Source organism: Musca domestica, unplaced genomic scaffold (assembly GCF_030504385.1).
Source record: "Musca domestica strain aabys unplaced genomic scaffold, Musca_domestica.polishedcontigs.V.1.1 25, whole genome shotgun sequence".
NCBI lineage: Eukaryota > Metazoa > Arthropoda > Insecta > Diptera > Muscidae > Musca > Musca domestica.
The window spans coordinates 2,423,543-2,447,119 of NW_026712277.1; the positions used below are offsets into that span (position 1 = coordinate 2,423,543).

At 35.7% G+C, this 23,577-nt stretch overlaps 2 protein-coding genes across 2 annotated transcripts in view; one reads left to right on the forward strand and one right to left on the reverse strand.

Moving 5' to 3' along the window:
* Positions 1 to 23,577, forward strand: part of LOC131802825 (uncharacterized) — a 31,528-nt gene that overhangs the window by 7,299 nt on the left and 652 nt on the right. The window contains 2 exon segments of the mRNA XM_059123490.1: positions 22,605 to 23,065; positions 23,200 to 23,535. Coding sequence (XP_058979473.1) covers positions 22,605 to 23,065; positions 23,200 to 23,535 — 797 coding nt within the window.
* LOC131802893 (probable cytochrome P450 6a21) lies at positions 15,112 to 17,874 on the reverse strand. Its single transcript, XM_059123641.1, has 2 exons — positions 16,636 to 17,874; positions 15,112 to 15,541 (listed from the first exon to the last, which is right to left on the reverse strand). The coding sequence occupies exons 1-2, from the start codon at positions 17,726 to 17,728 to the stop codon at positions 15,123 to 15,125; spliced, it is 1,512 nt and encodes a 503-aa protein (XP_058979624.1). The 5' UTR covers positions 17,729 to 17,874; the 3' UTR covers positions 15,112 to 15,122.

A 23,577-nucleotide genomic window follows, 5' to 3' on the forward strand; every position in this document is an offset into this window, starting at 1 on the left:
ACACCTGTATTCGTGTTTCCGTTTAGCAGGATATTGGGAAACATACACATACAGGTTGTTGGGTGGACATAAAGGTCATTAAGATAATCAAAGGTGGTCAAACAGGGGTAAAAATTGTAAAAATGCAGGACATGAAAAGTTAATTTTGAAGAAAAATATATTTTTTCCGCCCTCATATCCTGTCATCTTTCCTTAAATAACCCACACATTTTCTTAAAAATCCTTGGGATTTTTATTTTTAGTTTTTTTATATTTTTTTTATTTTGTATTTTTTTTTATCATCAGCCCACCCTGGGGGGTCCCCAATCAGATTAACTGTCAAGTACAATCGCCAAACTTCAATTCCATGGAATTTGTTGTTCCTTTTTGTTCTTTTGCCGGGGAATACAGTTACAATTGTTTTGTCCTTTTTAAGTCTCATTGCAATGTCCTTTGTTTTGTTTTGCTGCTCATTTCAATGACAAGTAAGCACCTTGTTTTCTTTGGATTCCACGGCGGATTTATTTTGGGGATTATTCATAAAATTTTACTAGGCTTGACCAGGCGGGTGATTACAGTGAAAACTGTCTATACAGTTGTTGGACAATTTTATGTGGCATTTACTTGGTCGACATTCTCTGGAGTAACGCAATCAAATGTTTTGAATTTTTGAATTGTTGTTTTATTTATTTTTTTGTGGGACAACATTAAATGGATTAAATAGAGCCTCCATGAAGAGATACGAGAGCTAGAGAGAGAGAGAGAAAAGAGGAAAGATTTAGTTGTAAAGAAATAAGTCCCATAAAAATGTTGAAATTTGTAACAGTCGCCAAGGACAGAGGAGACACAAACAGGGAACACAAATTTAAAATAATAATCCGACATGGTACGTCAAGAAACTGCTACGGAGCGTATAGGCTTAGAAAAAGGGAGAGAGAGAGAAATAGAAAGGGAAATCGTTGAGTGGTCAACAATACCTTTACAAATGATGATTCCATTATCCTTTGAAATGACCGGCCGCACCTGTGTTTACAAATTTTCAAAATTTTAAACGTGTAGATTAAAGTTAAGTTTGAATTAAATCGGATGCTCCCTTCGAGAGATATCGTGCGCACCAGCCAGACAGACAGACGGACGGACATCGCTAAATAGACTCCAAATGTCCTGAAACGGGTTTGGCCCAAAGAGACCTAGGGTCTAAAACCGCTATTTCGATGAGGCACGTTTTGGCCATACGGCTGAGGGTTTAAAAAATAAAAGTTTTGACCTGGAAGTTAAGGATTTGTTTACCCAAATTCCCCAATCTGGAGGACTTAGAATATATTTTTTAAAAAATAAAAATCGTAATGTTTCTATTACCCCTCCACCTTTCTTAAACCTCCCACCTCCCATTTTGACCAGCCTGTCCCATTTATTTTTATAATTGTTTATCTTGTTTTTCATTTGTATTTTTGAAATCCTGTTTTGGCTGTTTAGAATACTAAACAGTTGTCGCATCACATCGAATCGATTAATCATTGAGAGATTTGTTCGTTGATTGATTGGCCAAATGGTCGAAACATATCCTCCGAATGATTGAAAACAAAATAACAAAATGAAAACAGGATCTAATTTTCAAACATAACACGCAATTCCGATTGGATTTGGTGCCGAATCAAAGCATCACATATCGGCGGATTTAAATTGATAACAAATCAACAGCTGGTTACAGTGGGTGCAGGGGCACAACATTTTTCGATACAATTTTCAAATATAAAATTTTTGAAAATTAATTTCAATTTTTCAAAACTTTCAAGGAGTTCTGTTGCCGCCCTAGATTTTTCTCCGAACAGACTTCTCATTTTTATCTTTATTTTTTTATTTCAATTTCAATTTCTATATAATTTGTGGAAGGGGTTATTTTCGGACCAAATCAAAGCATCACATATCGCCGGATTTAAAATGATAACATATCAACAGCTGGTTACAGTGGGGCGAAAAGAGTACAAATATCAGTTTTGAAATTTTGTAAATTTATTTTTAAATTTTTATATATTCTCCGAACAGAGTTCTTTTTTGTTGTTTTTTTGTTATTATTACGTGCTTTACCCCAGCACCTTTCTCATTCTGAAAATTCTATTTAATTTCGTGGAAGAGGTTATTTTTGGGCCTAATCGAATCATCACATATGGGCGGATTTAAAATAATAACAAATCAACAGCTGATAACAGTGGGGCGCAGTGGTACACCTTATGTTGTACAATTTTCAGATTTAAAATTTTAAAAATTTATTTTCAAATTTTTAAATCATTCAAGGGCTTCTGACACCGACCGATACTATCTCTACCTACCTCTCTAAAAATCTTAAAATTTTTCTTGTAGAAATAATCTCGAATTTATAACTTTGTAAAATCTTCTAAATTAACCTTTAACATTTTATGAGTATTTTTCCCCTTTGATCCACTGTAATACCAAACAATCAATCCACAGCTCCATGTTGTGTCTTGTTTGTGTATCACTGGCAAAAGTTCTACAAATTTTTGGGAAATGGGAAAAGCAACAATTTATTTGTCGGTGATTGATGTTATTCAAATGTTGATGATGTCTGTAACAAATAATGGCCGCATAATAAACAAATAAATTACTCGCTGGCTTAAAATGGGCACTAAATGATTGATAACCCCTAGATGGGTAGATGGATGGGGTGGGTGGATGGTTTGGTGGATTGTGAACACAAATAATCACAAATAAAGCTCAACAACAACAAAGGATACATGTTTAATAGACTCAAGGGAAATTCTATGGGAAAGATTTCAAAGGCTAAAAATGTTGTCTTCTTGAAAAATACTCTGGAAATTTTTCCAATAAAGTATCCACAATCCTTGCAACGATTTAACGATTTTTTCCAGGTTTCCAGGAGGACCTTAAAAAATATTTATAAAAATATCCTCAATTTTTTGTTCCGGAAGACTTTGAAGAACATTTCTTTTGTCCAATAAGACATAAATATTATTTATTTAAAAAAAAAATCTCCTCTAAATCCTTGAGGTCCTTGAAATGTTTGTTTGAAATTCTTAAAAATTTAAATTAAGGATAGATTAAAAATTATTTTGAAAATCCACAAATTCTTTGAAATCCTTCTGCGAAGTCCTTGAAATTATTGTTTATAAAATTAAATCCTTGAAACGTATGTTGTCAAAGTCCAGAAATTCCTTAAGGTCCTTGAAACTTATGTTTAAAAATTCACGAATTCAATAAGATCCTTTAAAGTAATATATAAAAAATTCACGAGTTCATTCAGATCCTTAAAAGGAATGTTTTAAAAATCCTTAAGGTCCTTGAAACGTATGTTAAAAAACTTCGAATTCCTTGAGGTTCTTGAAACGTTTTATCCTAAATATATATGTTTTATAAATCCTGAAATTCCTTAAGGTCCTTGAAATTAATGTTCAAGAATCCACGAATTCATTGAGATCCTTAAAAGTAATGTTTAAATAGTCCAGGAATTTTTGAGGTCCTTGAAACGTTTGTTATAAAATCCATGAATTCCTTGAAATGTATGTTTTAAAAATCTAAGAACTCCTTAAGGTCCTTAAAATTAATTTTGATAAATCCACAAACTGCGCGAGGTCCTTAAAATGAAAGTTCGATACAATTAATGTTTGAAAGATCCGCGAATTCCTTGAGATCTTTGAAATGTATGTCTACAAATCGACTTCTTTGAAGTCCTGAAATGAATGTTTAAAAATCCACGAAGTCCATATAATTTACGTTTGAAAAATTCCATGAGGTCTTTGAAATGTATGCTTTAAAATTCCTTTAAATTTATGTTTGAAAAATCCCAAAATTCTTTGAAAAAATCGACGTCAAATTCCTTAATATGTATTCTTTAAAAATCCACGACGAGGTCCTTAAAATGTATTTTTCAAAATCTTAGATGGATATTTGAGGTCCAAAATGTATTTTTAAAAAATCCACGACGAGATCCTTAAGATGTATTTTTAAAAATTTAAGATAAGTCCTTGAGGTCCTTAAAATTTAACAAAAATTTAAATTAAAATTAAATCCAAATCCACGACAATCCACGACCTTAAAATTTATTTTTGAAAAATTCACGACAAGGTCTTTAAAATTTAACAAAAATTTAAATTAAAATTGAATCCAAATCCACGACAAGGTCCTTAAAATTTATTTTTGAAAAATCCACGACAAGGTCCTTAACATTTATTTTTAAAAAATTCACGACGAGGTCCTTAGAATTTATTTAAAAAAATTTATTTATTTAAAAACATCCTTAAAATTTATTTAATATTTATTAAAAAAAAATATTTAAAAAAATCCTCGACGAGGGCCATGAAATTTATTTAAAAAGAAATAAAAAAGAAAGTTCCTCAAATTTTATTTTAGAAAAATCCACAATGAGGTCCTTAAAATTTATTGTCTATAAATCCACGACAAGGTCCTTAAAATTTATTTTCTATAAATCCACGACAAGGTCCCTAAAATTTATTGTCTATAAATCCACGACAAGGTCCTTAAAATTTATTTTCTATAAATCCACGACAAGTTCCCTAAAATTTATTTTCCATAAATCCACGACAAGATCCTTAAAATTGCTTTTAAAAAATCCACGACGATGTTCTTAGAATTTGTTTTAATAAAATTCCTTAAAATTTATTTAATATTTATAAAATCTTCGACGAGGTCAGCGAAATTTATTTAAAAAGAAATTCAAAATATGTCCTTGAGGTCCTCAAATTTTATTTAAAAAGAAATTCAAAATAAGTCCTTGAGGTCCTCAAATTTTATTTAAAAAAATCCACAATGAAGTCCTTAAAGTTTATTCTCAATAAAACCACGACAAGGTCTCTAAATTTATTTTCTATAAATCCACGACAAGATCCTTAAAATTGATTTTTAAAAATCCACGACGAGGTCTTTACAATTTATTTAAAAAAAATCCTAAAAAATATTATTTAAAATATGAAATATATTTATTTAAAATGAATTTAACAAAAAACCCGACGAGTTCCTTGAAATTTCTTTAAAAAGAAATTCAAAGTAAGTCCTTGATATCCTTAAATTTTTTTAAAAAAAAATCCACCATGAGGTTTTAAAAATTATTTTTAAAAAAAACCACGACTAGGTCCTTAAATTTAATTTAAAAAAAACTCACCTTGAGGTTCTTAAAATTGATTTTATTATTTTTTTTTTAATTCGCGATGAGGTATTTAAAATTTTATTTTAAAAAAATCCACGACAAGGTCCTTATATATTTTTTAATAAAACCACTTCGATGTCCTTAAAATTCATTGTAAATAAATTAGCGACGAGGTCCTTAAAATTTTATTTTTAAAAAATCCACGACAAGGTCCTTAAATTCATTTTCAATAAATTAGCGACGAGGTCCTTAAAATTCATTTTCAATAAATTAGCGACGAGGTGCTTAAAATTCATTTTCAATAAATTAGCGACGAGGTCCTTAAAATTTTATTTTTAAAAAAATCCACGACAAGATCCTTAAAATTCATTTTCAATAAATTAGCGACGAGGTGCTTAAAATTCATTTTCAATAAATTAGCGACGAGGTCCTTAAAATTAATTTTTAAAAAATCCACGACGAGGTCCTTAAAATTTATTCTCAATAAATCCACGCAAAATCCATAAAATTTATTTTTAAAAAATGTACGACTAGGTCTTTAAAATGTAATTTTAAAAAATACATGACAAGGTCCTTGATATGTGTTTAAAAAATACGATATTTTGAAAAATCCTCTTTTTGGAAAAATCCTCTTCGAGGTGGTTAAAACTTATTTTCAATAAATCCACGATAAGGTCCTGAAAATGTATTTTTGAAAAAATTCTTTTCAAGATTCTTAAAACTTATTTCCAATAAATCCACGACAAGATCTTTAAAATTTATTATTTTCAAAAAAAAATTAACAACGAGGTCCTTTAATTTAATTAAAAAAAAATAAAAATCCTTACAATTTCGTGTTAAAAATATTTTGTACGGCCAACTGGGCTTTCGATTTTTAATACGGAGATATGAGGCCAATTTTGATCGGTTGATTATTTTATAAAAAAATTTAGACTTTAGAAGTCCTTAATATTTTTCTCCAAAAAAATAATCAGAGGACCTCAGAGGTCCTGGATTGTCGGTTGTTTACATGTTTCAATAGAAAAATATTTAAATATATTTTGGACTGGTTGCATTTTCATTTCACTTTTTCGCAAAATTAAGTTTCAGAGGAGATGCCAATTTTCTCTCATTTTCCCTTTGTCTTGCTGCTATTCATCCCAGTGTGATTTAACAGCAAAAGTATATTCCTCTTAATTCGCACTCAACTACAATGAAAATAATATAAAGTAGTGCTTCTCATTATTTTCTTTCCGAAATTATGCCAAACTCATTAAAATTCCATGACTACCCCCAACTCAATTTGCGAGATGAGACGGGTTGGGCTTCATAAAATAAAATCAGACTTGTTTGTTTCATTCATTCTCCGTACAGAATTTTTACTTTTATTTCGGTTCTTGTTATTATTACGAATTTTTTTATGCCTGCACTTTTTCTCATTCCGCCGCCGGTTTCGCCCCATTAGGAGACGAAATATGAATTTCGTGCGGGGAGGCCATGCAATCCAATCTGATGCTGCTGCTGCAATGCATGACAATATCTTTGCCACGTAGCATCCACAATAATCTCGGATTTTCTTACTTCCATGCTGGGGGTTTTTCCATCTTCTGTTTTTCTTTTTTAAAGATAAATCCCCTCATATTTACCTCTGGGGAGATTAGCAATAACAACAACAACGACGACGTGAAACCTTATTATTGTTTATCCACTCAAAAACAAATAACAACAAAAAAAAAATGATAACAATGACAATGAAAAAAAAGGAACAATATTGTAGTTGTTTTTTGCACTTACAACAACACTTGACAATATAGTTGCCGTTGCATTGTCATTCGGCGAGCGTGTTTGAAGGCAGGGGCTGCAGAAGGGGGCTAAAATCTCAACCGGATCCAAAAGTTTCATATATGCTGCATATTCAATGTTTACCCACGTATCCCAGAGAGAGTGGAAAACTTAATAAGATTGGGAAATGCATATGTGCAACAAAGTTTCATGGCGAAATTGCTTTGTCTTTTTTTTTATCCATGAAGCGAAAAAAAAAACTACTGGTAGAGTAACAATAATAAAGATAAAGCCAGGAGGAATTTCGGAGAGAATATCTGACAGCATAGATGGCTCATAAACTGATGCATTTTTTCTGACACATAGCTTATGAAGTAAATAAAGAAGATCATCATTATGTCGGGTGGCGGATAATGCGAAAAGTAGTAGGATAATATTAATAGCCTGGATAATGACTTTACGAAATTTGAATAACGTGGCTAGGGTTTCAAAGACATTTTCGAAAATGTTTTTCAGTCATTCGGATAACGTGGATAATATTTTTAAACGCTTTTGATAACGCGGATAATATTTCTAACTATTTAGGATAGCCGGGATAATGTTTAGAACTTATTTAAATAACGTGGATAATTTTTCTCACTCATTTGGATAACGCGGATAATGTGGATAATGTTTCTAAGGCATATATAGGTAACGTGGATAATGTTTCTAAGTCATTTGGATAATATGGATAGTGCTTGGATAACGTGGATAATGTTTCTGACTCACTTGGAAAACGTGGATAATGTTTCTGACACACGTGGATAAAGTGGATAATGTTGGGATAACATGGATAATGTTTCTCATTCTTTTGGATAGCGTGGATAATGTTTCTAACTCATTTGGATAACACGGATAAAGTTTCTGACTCATTTGGGTAACGTGGATTATGTTTGGATAACGTGGATAATGTTTCTGACTCAGTTGGATAACACGGATAATTTTGCGATGACGTGGATAATATTTCTGACTCATTTGGATAACACGGATAAATCTTCTGATTCATTTGGATAACACGGATAAAGTTTCTGACTCTTTTGGATAACACGGATAAATCTTCTGATTCATTTGGATAACATGGATAAAGTTTCTGACTCTTTTGGATAACGTGGATAATGTTTCTGATTCTTTTGGATAACGTGGATAATGTTTCTGACTCATTGGGATAACGTGGATAATGTTTCTGACTCTTTTGGATAACGTGGAGAATGTTTCTGACTCATTTGGATAACACGGATAAAGTTTCTGACTCTTTTGGATAACGTGGATAATGTTTGGATAACGTGGATAATGTTTGGATAACGTGGATAATGTTTCTGACTCTTTTGGATAACGTGGATAATGTTTCTGATTCACTTGGATAACGCGGATAGTTTTGCGATGGCGTGGATAATGTTTCTGACTCATTTGGATAACGTGGATAAAGTTTCTGACTCATTTGGATAACACGGATAAATCTTCTGATTCATTTGGATAACACGGATAAAGTTTCTGACTCTTTTGGATAACGTGGATAATGTTTCTGATTCTTTTGGATAACGTGGATAATGTTTCTGACTCATTGGGATAACGTGGATAATGTTTCTGACTCTTTTGGATAACGTGGATAATGTTTCTGACTCATTTGGATAACACGGATAAAGTTTCTGACTAATTTGGATAACACGGATAAATCTTCTGATTCATTTGGATAACACGGATAAAGTTTCTGACTCTTTTGGATAACGTGGATCATGTTTCTGATTCTTTTGGATAACGTGGATAATGTTTCTGACTCTTTTGGATAACGTGGATAATGTTTCTGACTCATTTGGATAACACGGATAATGTTTGGATAACGTGGATAATGTTTCTGACTCTTTTAGATAACGCGGATAATGTTTCTGACTCATTTGGATAACACGGAAAAAGTTTCCGAAACATTTGGATAATACGGAAATGTTTCTGACTCATTTGGATAACGTGGCCAATGTTTCCAACGCATTTGGATAACGCGGATAATGTTTGGATAACGTGGATAATGTTTTAAGACATGTGGATAATGTTTGGATAACGTGGATAATGTTTTTGACTCATTTGGATAACACGGATAAAGTTTCTGATTCATTTAGATAACACGGATAAAGTTTCTGATTAATTTGGATAACACGGATAATGTTTCTGACTCTTTTGGATAACGTGAATAATGTTTCTGACTCTTTTGGATAACGTGGATAATGTTCGGATAACACGGATAATGTTTCTGACTCATTTGGATAGCATGGATAATATTTGGATAAAGTGGATAATGTTTTTGGCCGCTTTGGATAACGCGGATAATGTTTGGATGAAGTGGATAATGTTTCCAAGACATTTGGATAACGTGGATAATGTAATTAACACTGCTTTGGATAGTGCGGATAAGGTTTGGATAACGTGGATAATGTTTTTAAGACATGTGGATAATGTTTGGATAACGCGGATAATGTTTCTAACTCATTTGGATAGCACGGATAATTTTTCTGTCTCATTTGGATAAAGTGGATAATGTTTTTAAAACGTTTGGATAGCACGGATAATTTTTCTGACTCATTTGGATAAAGTGGATAATGTTTCTAACTGAATTGCATAACGCGGATAATGTTCGGATAACACGGATAATGTTTCTGACTCATTTGGATAACATGGATAACATTTCTAACTGGTTTGGATAAAGTGGATAATGTTTCCCACACATTTGAATGCTGTGGATAATGTTTGGATAACGTGGATAATGTTTCTGACTTATTTGGATAACACGGATAAAGTTTCTGACTCATACGGATAATATTCGGATAAAGTGGATAATGTTTCTGACTCATTTGGATACCGGGGATAATATTTCCAACACATTTGGATAATGTGGATAATATTTCGATAACGTGGATAATGTTTCTAACGCTTTGGATATCGTGGATAATATTCTAAAAACGAAAATTGTAGGTTTATATTGTCTGGATAACGTGAATAATTAGTTTATACCATTTGGATAAAGTGGATAATGAGTTTACACCATCTGGATAATGTGGATAATGGATTAACATGCCAGTATAATCCGAATTTGGATTTTTATCATCTGGATAACCTGAATTATAAGTTCACTTCATTTGAATAAATATTTCTCAATTCCTTCCTCTCTCTATCCCTCCCTCCTACTCTCTCTATCCCTCCCTCTCTCTCTCCTTCCCTCCTACTCTCTCTCTCTCTCCCTCCCTCCTACTCTCTCTCTCTCTCTCCCTCCCTCCTACTCTCTCTCTCTCTCTCATCCTCCCTCTCTCTATCTCTCCCCCTCCCTCTCTCTCTCCCTCCCTTCCTCTCTTTCTCCTTCCCTCCCTCCCTCTCTCTCCCCTCCCTCTCTCTCTCTCTCTCTCCCTGTCCCTCTCTTTTCCCCTCCCATCACCCCCGAGTAACCTACACCCTCCTCACATTTCACCCTTGGCATTTTACCCAACATTCCTCCGCACGCACCACGCTAAGTAAATCTTCAATTCATGCATCCATCAATGACTGACACATCATTCGGATCGGCAATTCTTTCGATTCATTCACGTCTCAGTCATTGTGGTTAAGTGAAATATTCCTTTTGTACTGCCACTCAAAAGGAGCTGCAACGGCCACAAAGAAATCCTTTACAGAACGGAATGAAATGAAAACACATGTTAACTTGAAGTACGTGCCCGCCTAACAACCAGCAGCAGAGCGGGGTGAAAAAAATCTCCGCAAAATAACGAAAAGTCATTCACGGCCACATTACGTGAATGTTGCAAAAAGAAACGTTTGCAAGAAAACCGTTACCGCCACCACTACCCGAGGCCAAGGCAATCGAGCGAATTTTTGTATACGGAAGAAGAAAATGACTAAAATATTTTCCACCACAATACCTCTTAAGGTTCGCAACGAAACACTTTCCTCCGCAAGCAAAGGGGGAAGAGAATGAATGAGAGAGGCAGAGAGTGGGAGAAGAATGTGCAAATTTCTGTACAAATGTGTTCGTATTAACTGGCTTAAAGTGATTGACGCCTGCACACGCAGAAGAAGAATAGGCAGGTCGAACGATGATGCTGCATTTTCATGTCCAGAGATGGGAAGTGTTAAGGGCATAATGCTTTATTTTTTTTCATTTGCGGATAATGGATTTATATGATTTAGATAAGGTGGAAGATGACTTTGTGCCACTTGAATAATGTGGATAATGACCTTACAGTATTTGGATAGTATGGATAATGATTTTCCAACACTTGGATAACACGGATAATGATTATGGGTATCTTGGATAATGCGGATAATAGATTTGCAGCACTTGGATAATAGGGATAACGATTTTGGGCCTTTTGGATAATGCGGATAATGATTTTAGGCCGTTTGGATAATGTGGATAATGGCATTACAGTATTCGGATAAAGTGGATAATGATTTGGCAGCACTTGGATAATACGGATAATTATTTTGGATAATGCGGATAATGATTTGGGGTTTTTGGATAATGCGGATAATAACTTTACAGCATTTGGCAGCACTCGGATAACGCGGATAATGATTTTGTAGCACTTTGATAACACGGATAATGATTTCAGGACTTTTGGATAACGCGGATAATGATTTTGGGACTTTTGGATAATGCGGATAAAGATTTTGCAGCCCTTGGATAATACGGATAATTATATTGGATAATGCGGATAATGATTTTGGGTTTTTGGATAATGCGGATAATGACTTTACAGCATTTGGATAACGCGGATAATGATTGTGCAGCACTCGGATAACGCGGATAATGATTCTGCAGCACTTTGATAACACTTGGCACTTGGATAATACGGATAATTATTTTGGATAATGCGGATAATGATTTTGGGTTTTTGGATAATGGGGATAATGACTTTACAGTATTTGGATAACGCGGATAATGATTTTGCAGCACTCGGATAACGCTGATAATGACTTTGCAGAACTTTGCAAAGACGGATAATGATTTTAGGACTTTTGGATAACGCGGATAATGATTTTGGGCCTTTTGGATAATGCGGATAATGACTTTACAGCATTTGGATAAAGTGGAAAATGATTTTGCAGCACTTGGATAATACGGATAATTATTTTGGATAATTCGGATAATGATTGTGGGTTTTTGGATAATGCGGATAATGATTTTGCAGCACTCGGATAACGCGGATAATGATTCTCCAGCACTTTGATAACACGGATAATAATTTTGGATAATGTGGATAATGATTTTGCAGCACACGTGTAACGATTTTGGGCCTTTTGGATAATGCGAATAATGACTTTACAGTATTCGTATAAAGTGGATAATACGGATAAATATTTTGGATAATGCGGATAATGATTTTATGTTTTTGGATAATGCGGATAATGATTTTGGAGCACTCGGATAACGCGGATAATGGTTTTGCAGCACTCGGATAACGCGGATAATAGTTTTGCAGCACTTTGATAACACGGATAATGATTTTAGGAGTTTTGGATAACGCGGATAATGATTTTGGCCCTTTTGGATAATGCGGATAATGACTTTACAGCATTTGGATAATGCGGGCAATAACGCGAATAATGATTTTGCAGCACTTGGACAATACGGATAAAAATTTTGGTCTTTTGGATAATGCGGATAATGATTTTGGGCCTTTTGGATAACACGGTTAAGCATTTTGCAGCACTGGAATGAAACGGATAATGATTTTAGGACTTTTGGATAACGCGGATAAAGATTTTGGGCCTTTTGAATAATGGATAATGCGGATAATTATTTCAAAGCATTTGGATAATGTGGATAATAATTTTCAGGCACTGGAATAAAACGGATAATCATTTTAGGACTTTTGGGTAATGCGGATAATGATTTTGGGCTTTCTGAATAATACGGATAATTATTTTACAGCATTTGGATAAATCGGATAATGATTTTTCTGCACTCGGATAACGCGGATAATGATTTTGCAGCACTTGGAGAATACGGACAATGATTTTCGTTCTTTTGGATAATGCGGATAATTATTTCACAGCATTTGGATAATTCGAATAATAATTTTGCAGCACTCGGTTAACACAGATAATAATGACTCGGATAACACGGATAAATATTTTAGGACTTTTGGATAACGCGAATAATGATTTTGGATCTTTGGATAACACGTATAAATATTTCAGAACTTTTGGATAACGCGGATAATGATTTTAGGACTTTTGGATAATGCGGATAATGATTTTACAGCATTTGGATAACGCGGATAATGATGTTGGGCCTCTTAGATAATGCGGATCTTGATTTTTCTTAAAAATGGCAAGCCATGAATATTTCCCCCCAAAAAGGTTTCCCATTGCCGATTCGACAGCCCATAAACCAAAACATAAAAAAACCAAACATGACACGTAAATCTTGTGAATGTGTGTGTGTGTGTGTGTGTGTGTGATGGATTTTTAATGGCTTGCCTTCATAAAAGCCTAAAGATGTAGTCTCACCTTTATTGATATTGGAAGTCACGAGTGCGAACGTCTTAATAATGACGTTTAAGGACAAAGCATTAATTTATTTTTCCATTTTTGCTTCATTTGTAACTGAAAAACCAGTAAAGAAAGTCTTCACGTCGGGCGGGGCCGACTTTATGATACCCTACACCACTTTGCTAATTAAGTAGAGCTCCACATAACAATTAAGAGTTTTTATGGGAGAATTCAATCTTACACGCTGTGATTATAATTATAATTTAAAGTTCAAAGGACTAAATATGCCGAAGCATTTGTATCTTTTAAATTAGGAATTGTATTGCCCATTTGGTGCACAATTAATTTGAAATCGGATAAAGATATATATATGGGAGCTATATCCAAATCTGAACCGATTTCGATAACACTTGGCAAAGATATTTCTGAGCTGTATTTGATATATTTCCCTGAATATCGTTATTACGGAGTGCATATTACGGTTGTGGGTAACAAATATAACAAATCGGATGAATAATATATATGGAAGCTATAGCTATATCTGAACCGATCTTCACCAAATTTGACATACTAGCTTCTAGACTCAATTCGGTCGTAAGTTGAAAATTTCATCCCATTTGGACAAATATTAGACGTTTGGTGCACAATAAAAGGTAAATCGGACGAAATTATATATGGGAGCTATATCCAAATCTGAACCGATCTCGATAAAAGTTAGCAAATGTATTTCTGAGCTGTATTTGATATATTTCCCCAAATATTCTTGTTACAGAGTGCATATTACGGCGGCGGTGGACAAAAATAACAAATCGGATGAACAATATATATGGGAGCTATAGCTATATCTGAACCGATTTCGATCAAATTTGGCATACATATTTTCAGGCCTAATTTGGGTGTATATGCAAAATTCCATACAATTCAGGCTGATATTACACGTATGGTGCATAATAAAAGGCAAATCGGACGAAGATATATATGAGAGCTATATCTAAATTTTGACCGATTATCTCCAATTTCAATAGGGTTCGTCCTTGGGCCAAACAAAAGATCTTTGCAAAATTTCATCTGGATCGGGCAATAAATGCGACCTGTACTTTGTTTACAAAAATACATGGACAGACGGACGGACGGACATGCATAAATCGACTCAGAATGTGATTCTATGCAGATCATCAAAAGGAACTATGGGTCCATCTCGTTTCCTTTTGCCTGTTGCAAACAAATGCACAAAGACATAATACCCTGACCACCTTGTGGTGTAGGGTATAAAAAAGAAAACGCTTTATTGGCCACTCATTCACATTATCTCAGAGAATGAGAGAGAGAAGTAGCCGGAGTGGGAGAGAAAGAGTACCAAGAATCACAACGACATTCACATTAGCTCAGAGAGAGAGAGAGGTTGATGAAGGAGGAGTGGGAGAAAAAAAGTACCAGGAATCACAACGGCAGTGAGCTGGTATCGCAACGAAAAGCCGCATTATCCTGTCATTATGCTGGAGATTTATTAATTGACATCATTATCGGCTGAACAAAAAAAAAACGGCCGTTATAACGAAGACATTAAGCAATTTTAATGGCCTAAGGATGTGTTCACGCCAGGATATGGCTGCGAATTAAATTAGCCATAATGGCCGTCGAGACCTTATCATAAGAGGAAAAAAATAATAATGGAACAAAATCATTGACATTTTTACGTTTGCTTTATTTATTTAAAAAAATGCTCTCATATCCTTGACACCTTCAGATACAAATCCTTTTCCGGTGTCAACATAAAATTCTCCTTATCATATTTCATGGGCACCGGTGTCCTTTCGCAGATGGTAAATTTAAATTTACTCAAAAGTAAACTAAGGCCCACCATCATTTGCATTTTAGCAAATCGTAGGCCAATGCAATTTCTTGGCCCATCCCCAAAAGGGAGATAGAGTACTGGATCTCGTAGAGCCACTTGTTCAGGGGTGAAATTGTCCGGATTAAAAACGTCGGGATTGGGATAATACTGTTCATCACGATGCAGGCAAATGGCGGGGATTATGACGGGCATATCTTTTCGTATCACATATTTCGGATGACCGGGAACAGGATAATCTTCGAGGGCGTGGCGATTCAAGACGGGCAGAGGGGTGTGTAGGCGAAGGGTTTCTGCAAAAAAAAAAAAAACACGAATAGAAAATTATGAGAAATAATAGGGGATAAAATTCAGAAAATTCGAGATTTGATGGCTCAACTGAATTCGATGGCTAACTATGAGTTCGATGGCTAATTAGGAGTCCGCCAGTTCACTATGAGTTCGCCAGATCACTATGAGTTCGCCAGTTCACCATGAGTTCGCCAGCTCACTATGAGTTCGCCAGCTTACTGAGAGTTCGCCAGCTCACTAACAGTTCGCCAGATCACTAAGAGTTCGATGGCTCAAATGAGTTCGGTGGCTATACTATGAGTTCGATGGCTAACTACGAGTTCGATGGCTAACTAGGAGTTCGCCAGTTCACTATGAGTTCGCCATCTCACCATGAGTTCGCCAGCTCACTATGAGTTCGCCAGCTCACTATGAGTTCGATGGCTAACTAGGAATTCGCCAGCTCACTATGAGTTCGCAAGCTCACTATGAGTTCGCAAGCTCACTATGAGTTCGCCAGCTCACCATGAGTTCGCCAGCTCACTATGAGTTTGCCAGCTCACTATGAGTTTGCCAGCTCACTATGAGTTCGCCAGCTCACTATGAGCTCGCCAGTTTACTATGAGTTTTCCAGGTCACTATGAGTTTGCCCGCTCTCTATGAGTTCCCCAGCTCACTATAAGCTCGCCAGCTAACTAAGAGTTCGCCAGGTCACCATGAGTTCGGCAGCTCACTATGAGTTCGCCAACTCACTATGAGTTCGCCAGCTCACTATGAGTTCGCCAGCTCACAATCAGTTCGCCAGCTCACAATCAGTTCGCCAGCTCACAATGAGTTGCCCAGCTCACTATGAATTCAATGGCTCACCATGAGTTCGCCAGCTCAGTATGGGTTCGCCAGCTCACGATGAGTTCCCCAAATCATTAGAAGTTCGTTAGCTAAGTGCAATTTCTCTAACTCAATACAAGTTCGATGACTCGCTATAAGTTTGCCAACTCCCTTAATGTCCGCAAGTCCAACAGTTCACTATATGTCCCCCAGCCTGCCGCCAGTTAACCTCAAGCCTCCACTGCACTACGAGCTACCTTTGACTCATTTTCTTACAGCTTTTACTCACCATCAATGACCTGCTTCAAATACTTCATTTGTGACATCGTTTCATACACCATCTCCCCGTTGCATGCTTCGAAAATCCTTTGCACCTCAGCTCGAGCCCTGTCCTGGACCTCCTGATGCAAAGCCAACTCATACAGGGCAAACACCATGGTATTCGATGAGGTCTCTGACCCAGCTACCAAAAACAAAAATGCCTGAGCCGCAATTTCATTGAATGTCAAATTGACAAACTCATCTCCCGTCTCATTCTTAATCACGCGATTATTTTTCAGTTCCAGCAGCAAATTCATAAAATCGCTGCGCTGAATGGAGTTCTCTTCGCGATAGCGCACGGTTTCTCGTACCGTGCCCAGGAAGAAATTCTCCACATCGGCCACGGTGTCTTTCATGTGTAGACGCCGCGCCAACTTGGGGAAACTGCCACGAAAAGCCACCCCCAGGCTACCCAAATTGTTTTCCAGCAGGGCCCGTTTGCTCATGATGTAGAACAGCTGTTGGGGATCCTTGAGACTGCAGCATTCAATGCCAAAGGCACAATAGCCAATTACATCGGTGGTATAGCGGGCCATCAAACTACGTATTTCAATTTCGTCACTCTTCTCTATATCCTCGCCCAGCACATCGAGTAACTCATGACCCACTTGGACCACGGTCGGGAACATGGTTCTCATTTTCCCGGAAGTAAAGGTGGGCGATAATTTGTTCCTCAAATTTCTCCACTTCTGGCCATGCATGGAAAACAAATGGGCCGACAAGGGGTCATCAACTTCATTGTAGAACAAACCACGATCCATGAACTTGTCAAAATCCTTGATGAGAATTTGCTTAATCAGCCAAGGATCCATGACGAATACGGCCTGCTTGAAAAACCAAAAGAAACCGGTAAAGGGGCCGCTGCCCTTGAAGCGGTTGTAATACTCCAGCCAGAGTTCAAAAAAGGAACGTTTGGTAACCACTCCCACCATACTGCCAAATATCCAACTTGTCTCTCCACATGGAATGCCCAGATGTTGCCAATATTTGTAGTGCTCTCGGATGTGTCGTATTGTCAAGGCAATGAGGAGCACCAGAGATAGGAGAACTAATTCCCACATTGTTTTGTTTTTTCTCTCTCTCTCTCTCGTTCGCAAGTTGCTTGGATTCCGAAAAGTTTGAAGTGGTTGGTTGCAAGTTTTTTTTTTTTGGTTTGTCAATACAACGGCGTCTATGTCCCACCGCCTGATAACCTCGACTAGACGTTGTGGCTTCGTGGGGAGCTTCTTTTATATTAACTGATAAAAAATGTACTTACGACATATGCGAACTGCATTTACTCATTTATGGCGAGAAATAATCTCTTTTTCTCTCTCTCTCTCTGTCGCTCTTCCTCTTTATATTTTAATAAAGACCCTACCATCGACGTGAAAATATTATCAATTCATCAAAGAATTTGCCAACTCAATACAAGTTCGCTAGCTCCCAAAATGATTGGCAGCTCAGTATGAGTTCGCCAGCTCACTATGTGTTCACCAGCTCAATATGAGTTCGCCAGCTCAGTATGAATTTACCAGCTCAGTATGAGATCAACAGCTCATATGAGTCGTCCAGCTCAGTATGAGTCCTCCAGCTCAGTATGAGTCCTCCAGCTCAGTATGAGTTCGCCAGCTCAGTATGAATTCGCCAGCTCAGTATGAGATCAACAGCTCATATGAGTCCTCCAGCTCAGTATGAGTCCTCCAGCTCACTATGTGTTCACCAGCTCAATATGAGTTCGCCAGCTCAGTATGAATTCGCCAGCTCAGTATGAGATCAACAGCTCATATGAGTCCTCCAGCTCAGTATGAGTCCTCCAGCTCAGTATGAGTTCGCCAGCTCAGTATGAGATCAACAGCTCATATGAATCCTCCAGCTCAGTATGAGTCCTCCAGCTCACAATGAGTCCTCCAGCTCACAATGAGTTCGCCAGCTCACAATGAGTTCGCCAGCTCACCATGAGTTCGCCAGCTCACTATGAGTTCGCCAGCTCACTATGAGTTCACCAGCTCACTATGAGTTCGCCAGCTCACCATGAGTTCGCCAGCTCACTATGAGTTCGCCTGCTCACTATGAGTTCGCCAGTTCACCATGAGTTCGTCAGCTTATTATGACTTCGTCAATTCAATAAAAGTTCGCCAGCTGAATAAGAGTTCGCCAGCTAAGTAAGAATTTACCAACTCACTTTTAGATCATAAGCTTAGTACGAATTCACCAACTCTGTATGAGTTCGCAATTTCAGTATAATTTCTCCCACTTCTAACATGCTCATTATTTCACTCTCTTTATTCCCCTCTCTCATTTTCATATTATCTCTCCTGAGTAGTGCTCACCCAATTCGTTTACACTCTACCCAAATCAACTTTCAAACATTTCAGAGCTTTTGAGATAACACCGAGAGATACAAAGTTCTTGCATTACTGAAGTTTTTTTTTTTTCTTTTGTTTAAATATCTTGTTAAGAGATAACTTTCATTAAACTAATATACCGTTAAATTATGAAATATAACAAATCAAATTACATATAATCGTACACTTTCAATAGATTAATTTCGACTTGTTTTATTTTTTTTATCAAAATGATCAAAATTCAGCAGTGCCTCGCCTAAGAACCCCTGCTAATGACTGATAATGAAAATGTTTATTTGATAATTTTCAAAACTCGATTATATCAATTACAACAAATATATTTGAATATGAGCACAGTTTTCAGGTAATTGTGAAATTCGCGGCGAATTGTAGCAAAGAAGCTTTTTGTCGATGATAAAGAACAACAACATCGGCGTGGATTGTGTAGAGAATATTATATCATGGACCATGAGAGGCGTGGATTTTTAAAGAATATATTTTCAATGACCTATAGAGGCGTGGATTTTTAAAAAAATATTTTTTCAGTCAACAACAGAGGCGTGGATTTTTAAAAAAATATTTTTTCAGTCAACAACAGAGGCGTGGATTTTTAAAGAATATTTTTTCAATGACCTATAGAGGCGTGAATTTTTTAAAAAATATTTTTTCAGTCAACAACAGATGCGTCGATTTTTTAAAAAATATTTTTCCAATGACCTATAGAGGCGTGAATTTTTTAAAAAATATTTTTCAGTCAACAACAGAGGCGTGGATTTTTTAAAAAATATTTTTTCAGTCAACAACAGTGGCGTGGATTTTTTAAAAAATATTTTTTCAGTCAACAACAGAGGTGTGGATTTTTTAAAAAATATTTTTTCAGTCAACAACAGAGGCGTGGATTTTTTAAAAAATATTTTTTTAATGACCTATAGATGCGTGGATTTTTTAAAAAATATTTTTTCAATGACTTATAGACGCGTGGATTTTTTAAAAAGAATTTTTTCAATGACCTATAGAGGTGTGGATTTTTTAAAGAATATTTTTTCATTCAACAACAGAGGCGTGGATTTCTTAAAAAATATTTTTTCAATCAATAGCAGAAGCGTGGATTTTTTAAAGAATATTTTTTCAGTCAACAACAGAGGCGTGGATTTCTTTAAGTATATTTTTTAAAAGACCTTCAAAGGCGTGGTATTTTTAAAGAATATTTTGTCAAAGACCAACAGAGGTGTGAATTTTGTAAAGAATATTTTTTCAAAGACCAACAGAGGTGTGAATTTTTTAAAGAATATTTTTTCAAAGACCAACAGAGGAGTGAATTTTTTAAAGAATATTTTTCAAAAACCAACAGAGGCGTGGATTTTTTAAAGAATAGTTTTTTAATGGACCAATAGTTTTTTTTGTTTTAGGACCCGCAGGCGAAAAATGTTTTAAAGAATTTTTTCTAGAACCCGCAGGCCATTTATTATAGTTTTTTTTAAAGAACGTTTTTCTAGGATCCACATTATACTAAAAGTGGAATTTTTACAGATGTTTTCTCTAGAACCTACAGATCACCAAAAGTGGATTTTTTAAAGAAAATTTTTATTGAACGACCAAAAGACCTCCAAACTTGCATTTTTTAAATAATATTTTTTAAACGACTAGAAGAACTCCAAGTTTAGATTTTTTTAAAGAATATTTTTTTAGCGGTCAAAAGAATATTTTTTCAAAACCCACATATCACTAAACGTTAATTTTCAAAAAAATATTTTTTCAGAACGCACAGATCACCAACAAAAATATTTTTTCAGAACACACATATCACCAAATGTTGATTTTTTAAAAAATATTTTTTCAGAACCCACAGATCACCAGACGTGGATTCTTTAAAGAATTTTTCCAAAGACGGAAATTCCAGAAAAAATTTGATTTAAAATTTTTTTTCAGAACCCACAGATTACCAACAAAAATATTTTTTTAGAACCCACAGATCACTAAACGTTGATTTTTAACAAAAAATATTTCTTCCGAAACCACAGGTCCACAAAGTGGATTTTTAAAAAAAAAATTCGAAAGACTGAAATTCCAGAAAAAATTTGGGTTTTAAAAAATATTTTTTCAGAACGCACAGATCACCAACAAAAATATTTTTTTAGAACCCACAGACGTTGAATTATTAAAAAACGAAAACGTTGATTTTTTAAAAAATATTTTTTCCGATCCCACAGATCACCAAACATGGATTTTTGTAAAGAATTTTTCCAAAGACTGATATTCCAGAAAAAAATTGATTTAAAAAATATTTTTCAGAACGCACAGATCACCAAATGTGGGTTTTTTCACAGAATTTTTTAGGGCTGAAAAACCAGGGTTGGGTTGGGAAAATATTTTTTGAGAACCCGTGGATTTCTTGAAGAACTTTTCCAAGGACTGAAATACCTGAAAAATCGGCTTTTAAAAATTTTTTTCGCATGACCAAAAAACATTGAAACCTGGATCCTAAAATTAATGTTTCTGGTTGGCCGTCATTTCGGCATTATTGGCCTATTTAAAAACTATTTTGGAAGGTACCCTCCTTAGCTGTGTGATTTTTTGTTAAAATGGATGATCTCGTATATTTTTAGTGACAATTTTTCTAAAACCGGTGGTAGCCATTTTTTTGCATTTTTTTAAATTGTTTTGGTATTATGGTGTCCTTCCTCTGGAGAAATATTCCATTTTCTTGATTATTGATTTTCATTTTTAAATAAAAGTCCACATTTTCCAAAAAAAAGGAATTCAATTAATTTCGAATACCAATAAATGTTTTGTAGCAATGCAAAGTGCCATAACTCTATAGAAAGATTCCTGTATTAATTCGAGTTAAATTAACCTGGCTCCGTTCAAAACCTCTCTCTCTCTCTCTCTCTCTCACCATTTGCTAACTATATTCTATTACTTTTCTTGAAAGAAAATCCATTTCCAATATATTTTCAATCAAAACATTCAAGTTCTCATTAAAACATTGGCTTTACTTCACTTCAGCAGTGAGTAAATATAGCAAATGGCTTTCATAAAACCTTAGCATGCTTTTAGGCGTTAACTATAAGGCAATAAATCAATTGAGAAAACGACAAATAAACTCGAAATGGCTAAAGCTATAATGCTGAAATTTTGTAAAGGAATACCTATTAAGGTAAATAATTTTTGAAAAATTGAAGGACATTAAGGGATATTCTCGAGGACTTTTCTAAGGAATATTTTCGCAATGGATATAAAAGAATAGCTTTCAAAATTCTCTATAGTATCAAAGTTTTCAAACTCAACCATTGTCAATTCTCGTTTTGGGATTAAATTACTATCTCTCTTTGAAGGTAGGACAAACCCCTCTCTCAACTTTTTGAAAAGTCCAAAAAATCTATTTTTTTTTTTCTATGTTTTTATCTCCTCGAAATGCCAACGAACGTTTTGTGGGTCATTCGGGCAATGCAATCACTGAAATCCGGTTTTATCAGTGCAAAAGCGCAGCTTAATGCGATTTCGTTTGACAAGCATGTTTTCAGTACGAGATTAGCCATCAGACAGAGATAAAGTCAGCCATCACAGAAGAAACCAAAAAAAAAACTCTCCAAATGCTAGATTTTATTAGTCTATCACTTCTGCTGTTGACGGCGCTGCTTTTGATTTTCGTCAACTACAGACGGAAAATTGCCTTTTGGAAGCGACAAAACGTGGATTTGCTTGGAGTTTGGTATATGCTGGGCAAGAGCCGGAAGCAGCATCTATTTGAAATACTCGATGAGCTGTATCGCCAAATGAAAGTGGAGGGGAAGCCATGCAAGGTCATTGAAACGGGACTCACCACCTCGGTGATACTGCAGGATCACACAGCCATTACGGAGGTGCTGACATCGAAATTTGAGAAATTTCCCGAACGAGGATTCTATGTCAATAACCAGGATCCATTGATGGCAAATCTGGTGAGATATAAATATGATTTGTGGAAGCCATTGAGACGTAAATTGGCGCCTGCCTTTACCCCAGCCAAGCTGAAGTACATGTTTCCCACTATGACCCAGGTGGGAGAACGTTTTGTGGAAATTGTCTCAGGTGAGTTGGGGCAGTCACCTGATGGTGTCCTCGAAATGCATGATTGGTGTAAACGTTTCAGCATGGATGTCATTGGTACCATTGCCTTTGGCATTGAGGTGAACTGTTTGGAAGATGGCCAGAATCAATTTAAGACCCGCATGGAAAAGGGCAGCTTGTCAAGGACACCGTGGAGTATCGCGAGAAGTACAAAGTTCGGCGTAATGATTTTTTGGATTTGCTGTTGGAGTGTCGGGACAACGAAGATGAGTTCCAGTTGACCATGGACATGATAGTGGGTCATGTTTTCATCTTCTTCATTGGGGGTTATGAGTCCTCATCAACGGCCTTGTGTCAGGCCCTCTATGAGTTGGCCAAGATACCTGAGTTGCAGGAAAAGGCAAGGATGGAGGTCCAGCAGGTGGTGACATCGCAGAAAGTCAGCTTTGAAAATTTTAAGTCTCTGAAATATGTCAAGCAAGTAATTATGGGTAAGGTTGCCGGAATATTTCTCCAGGATTATTCGAAAGAAA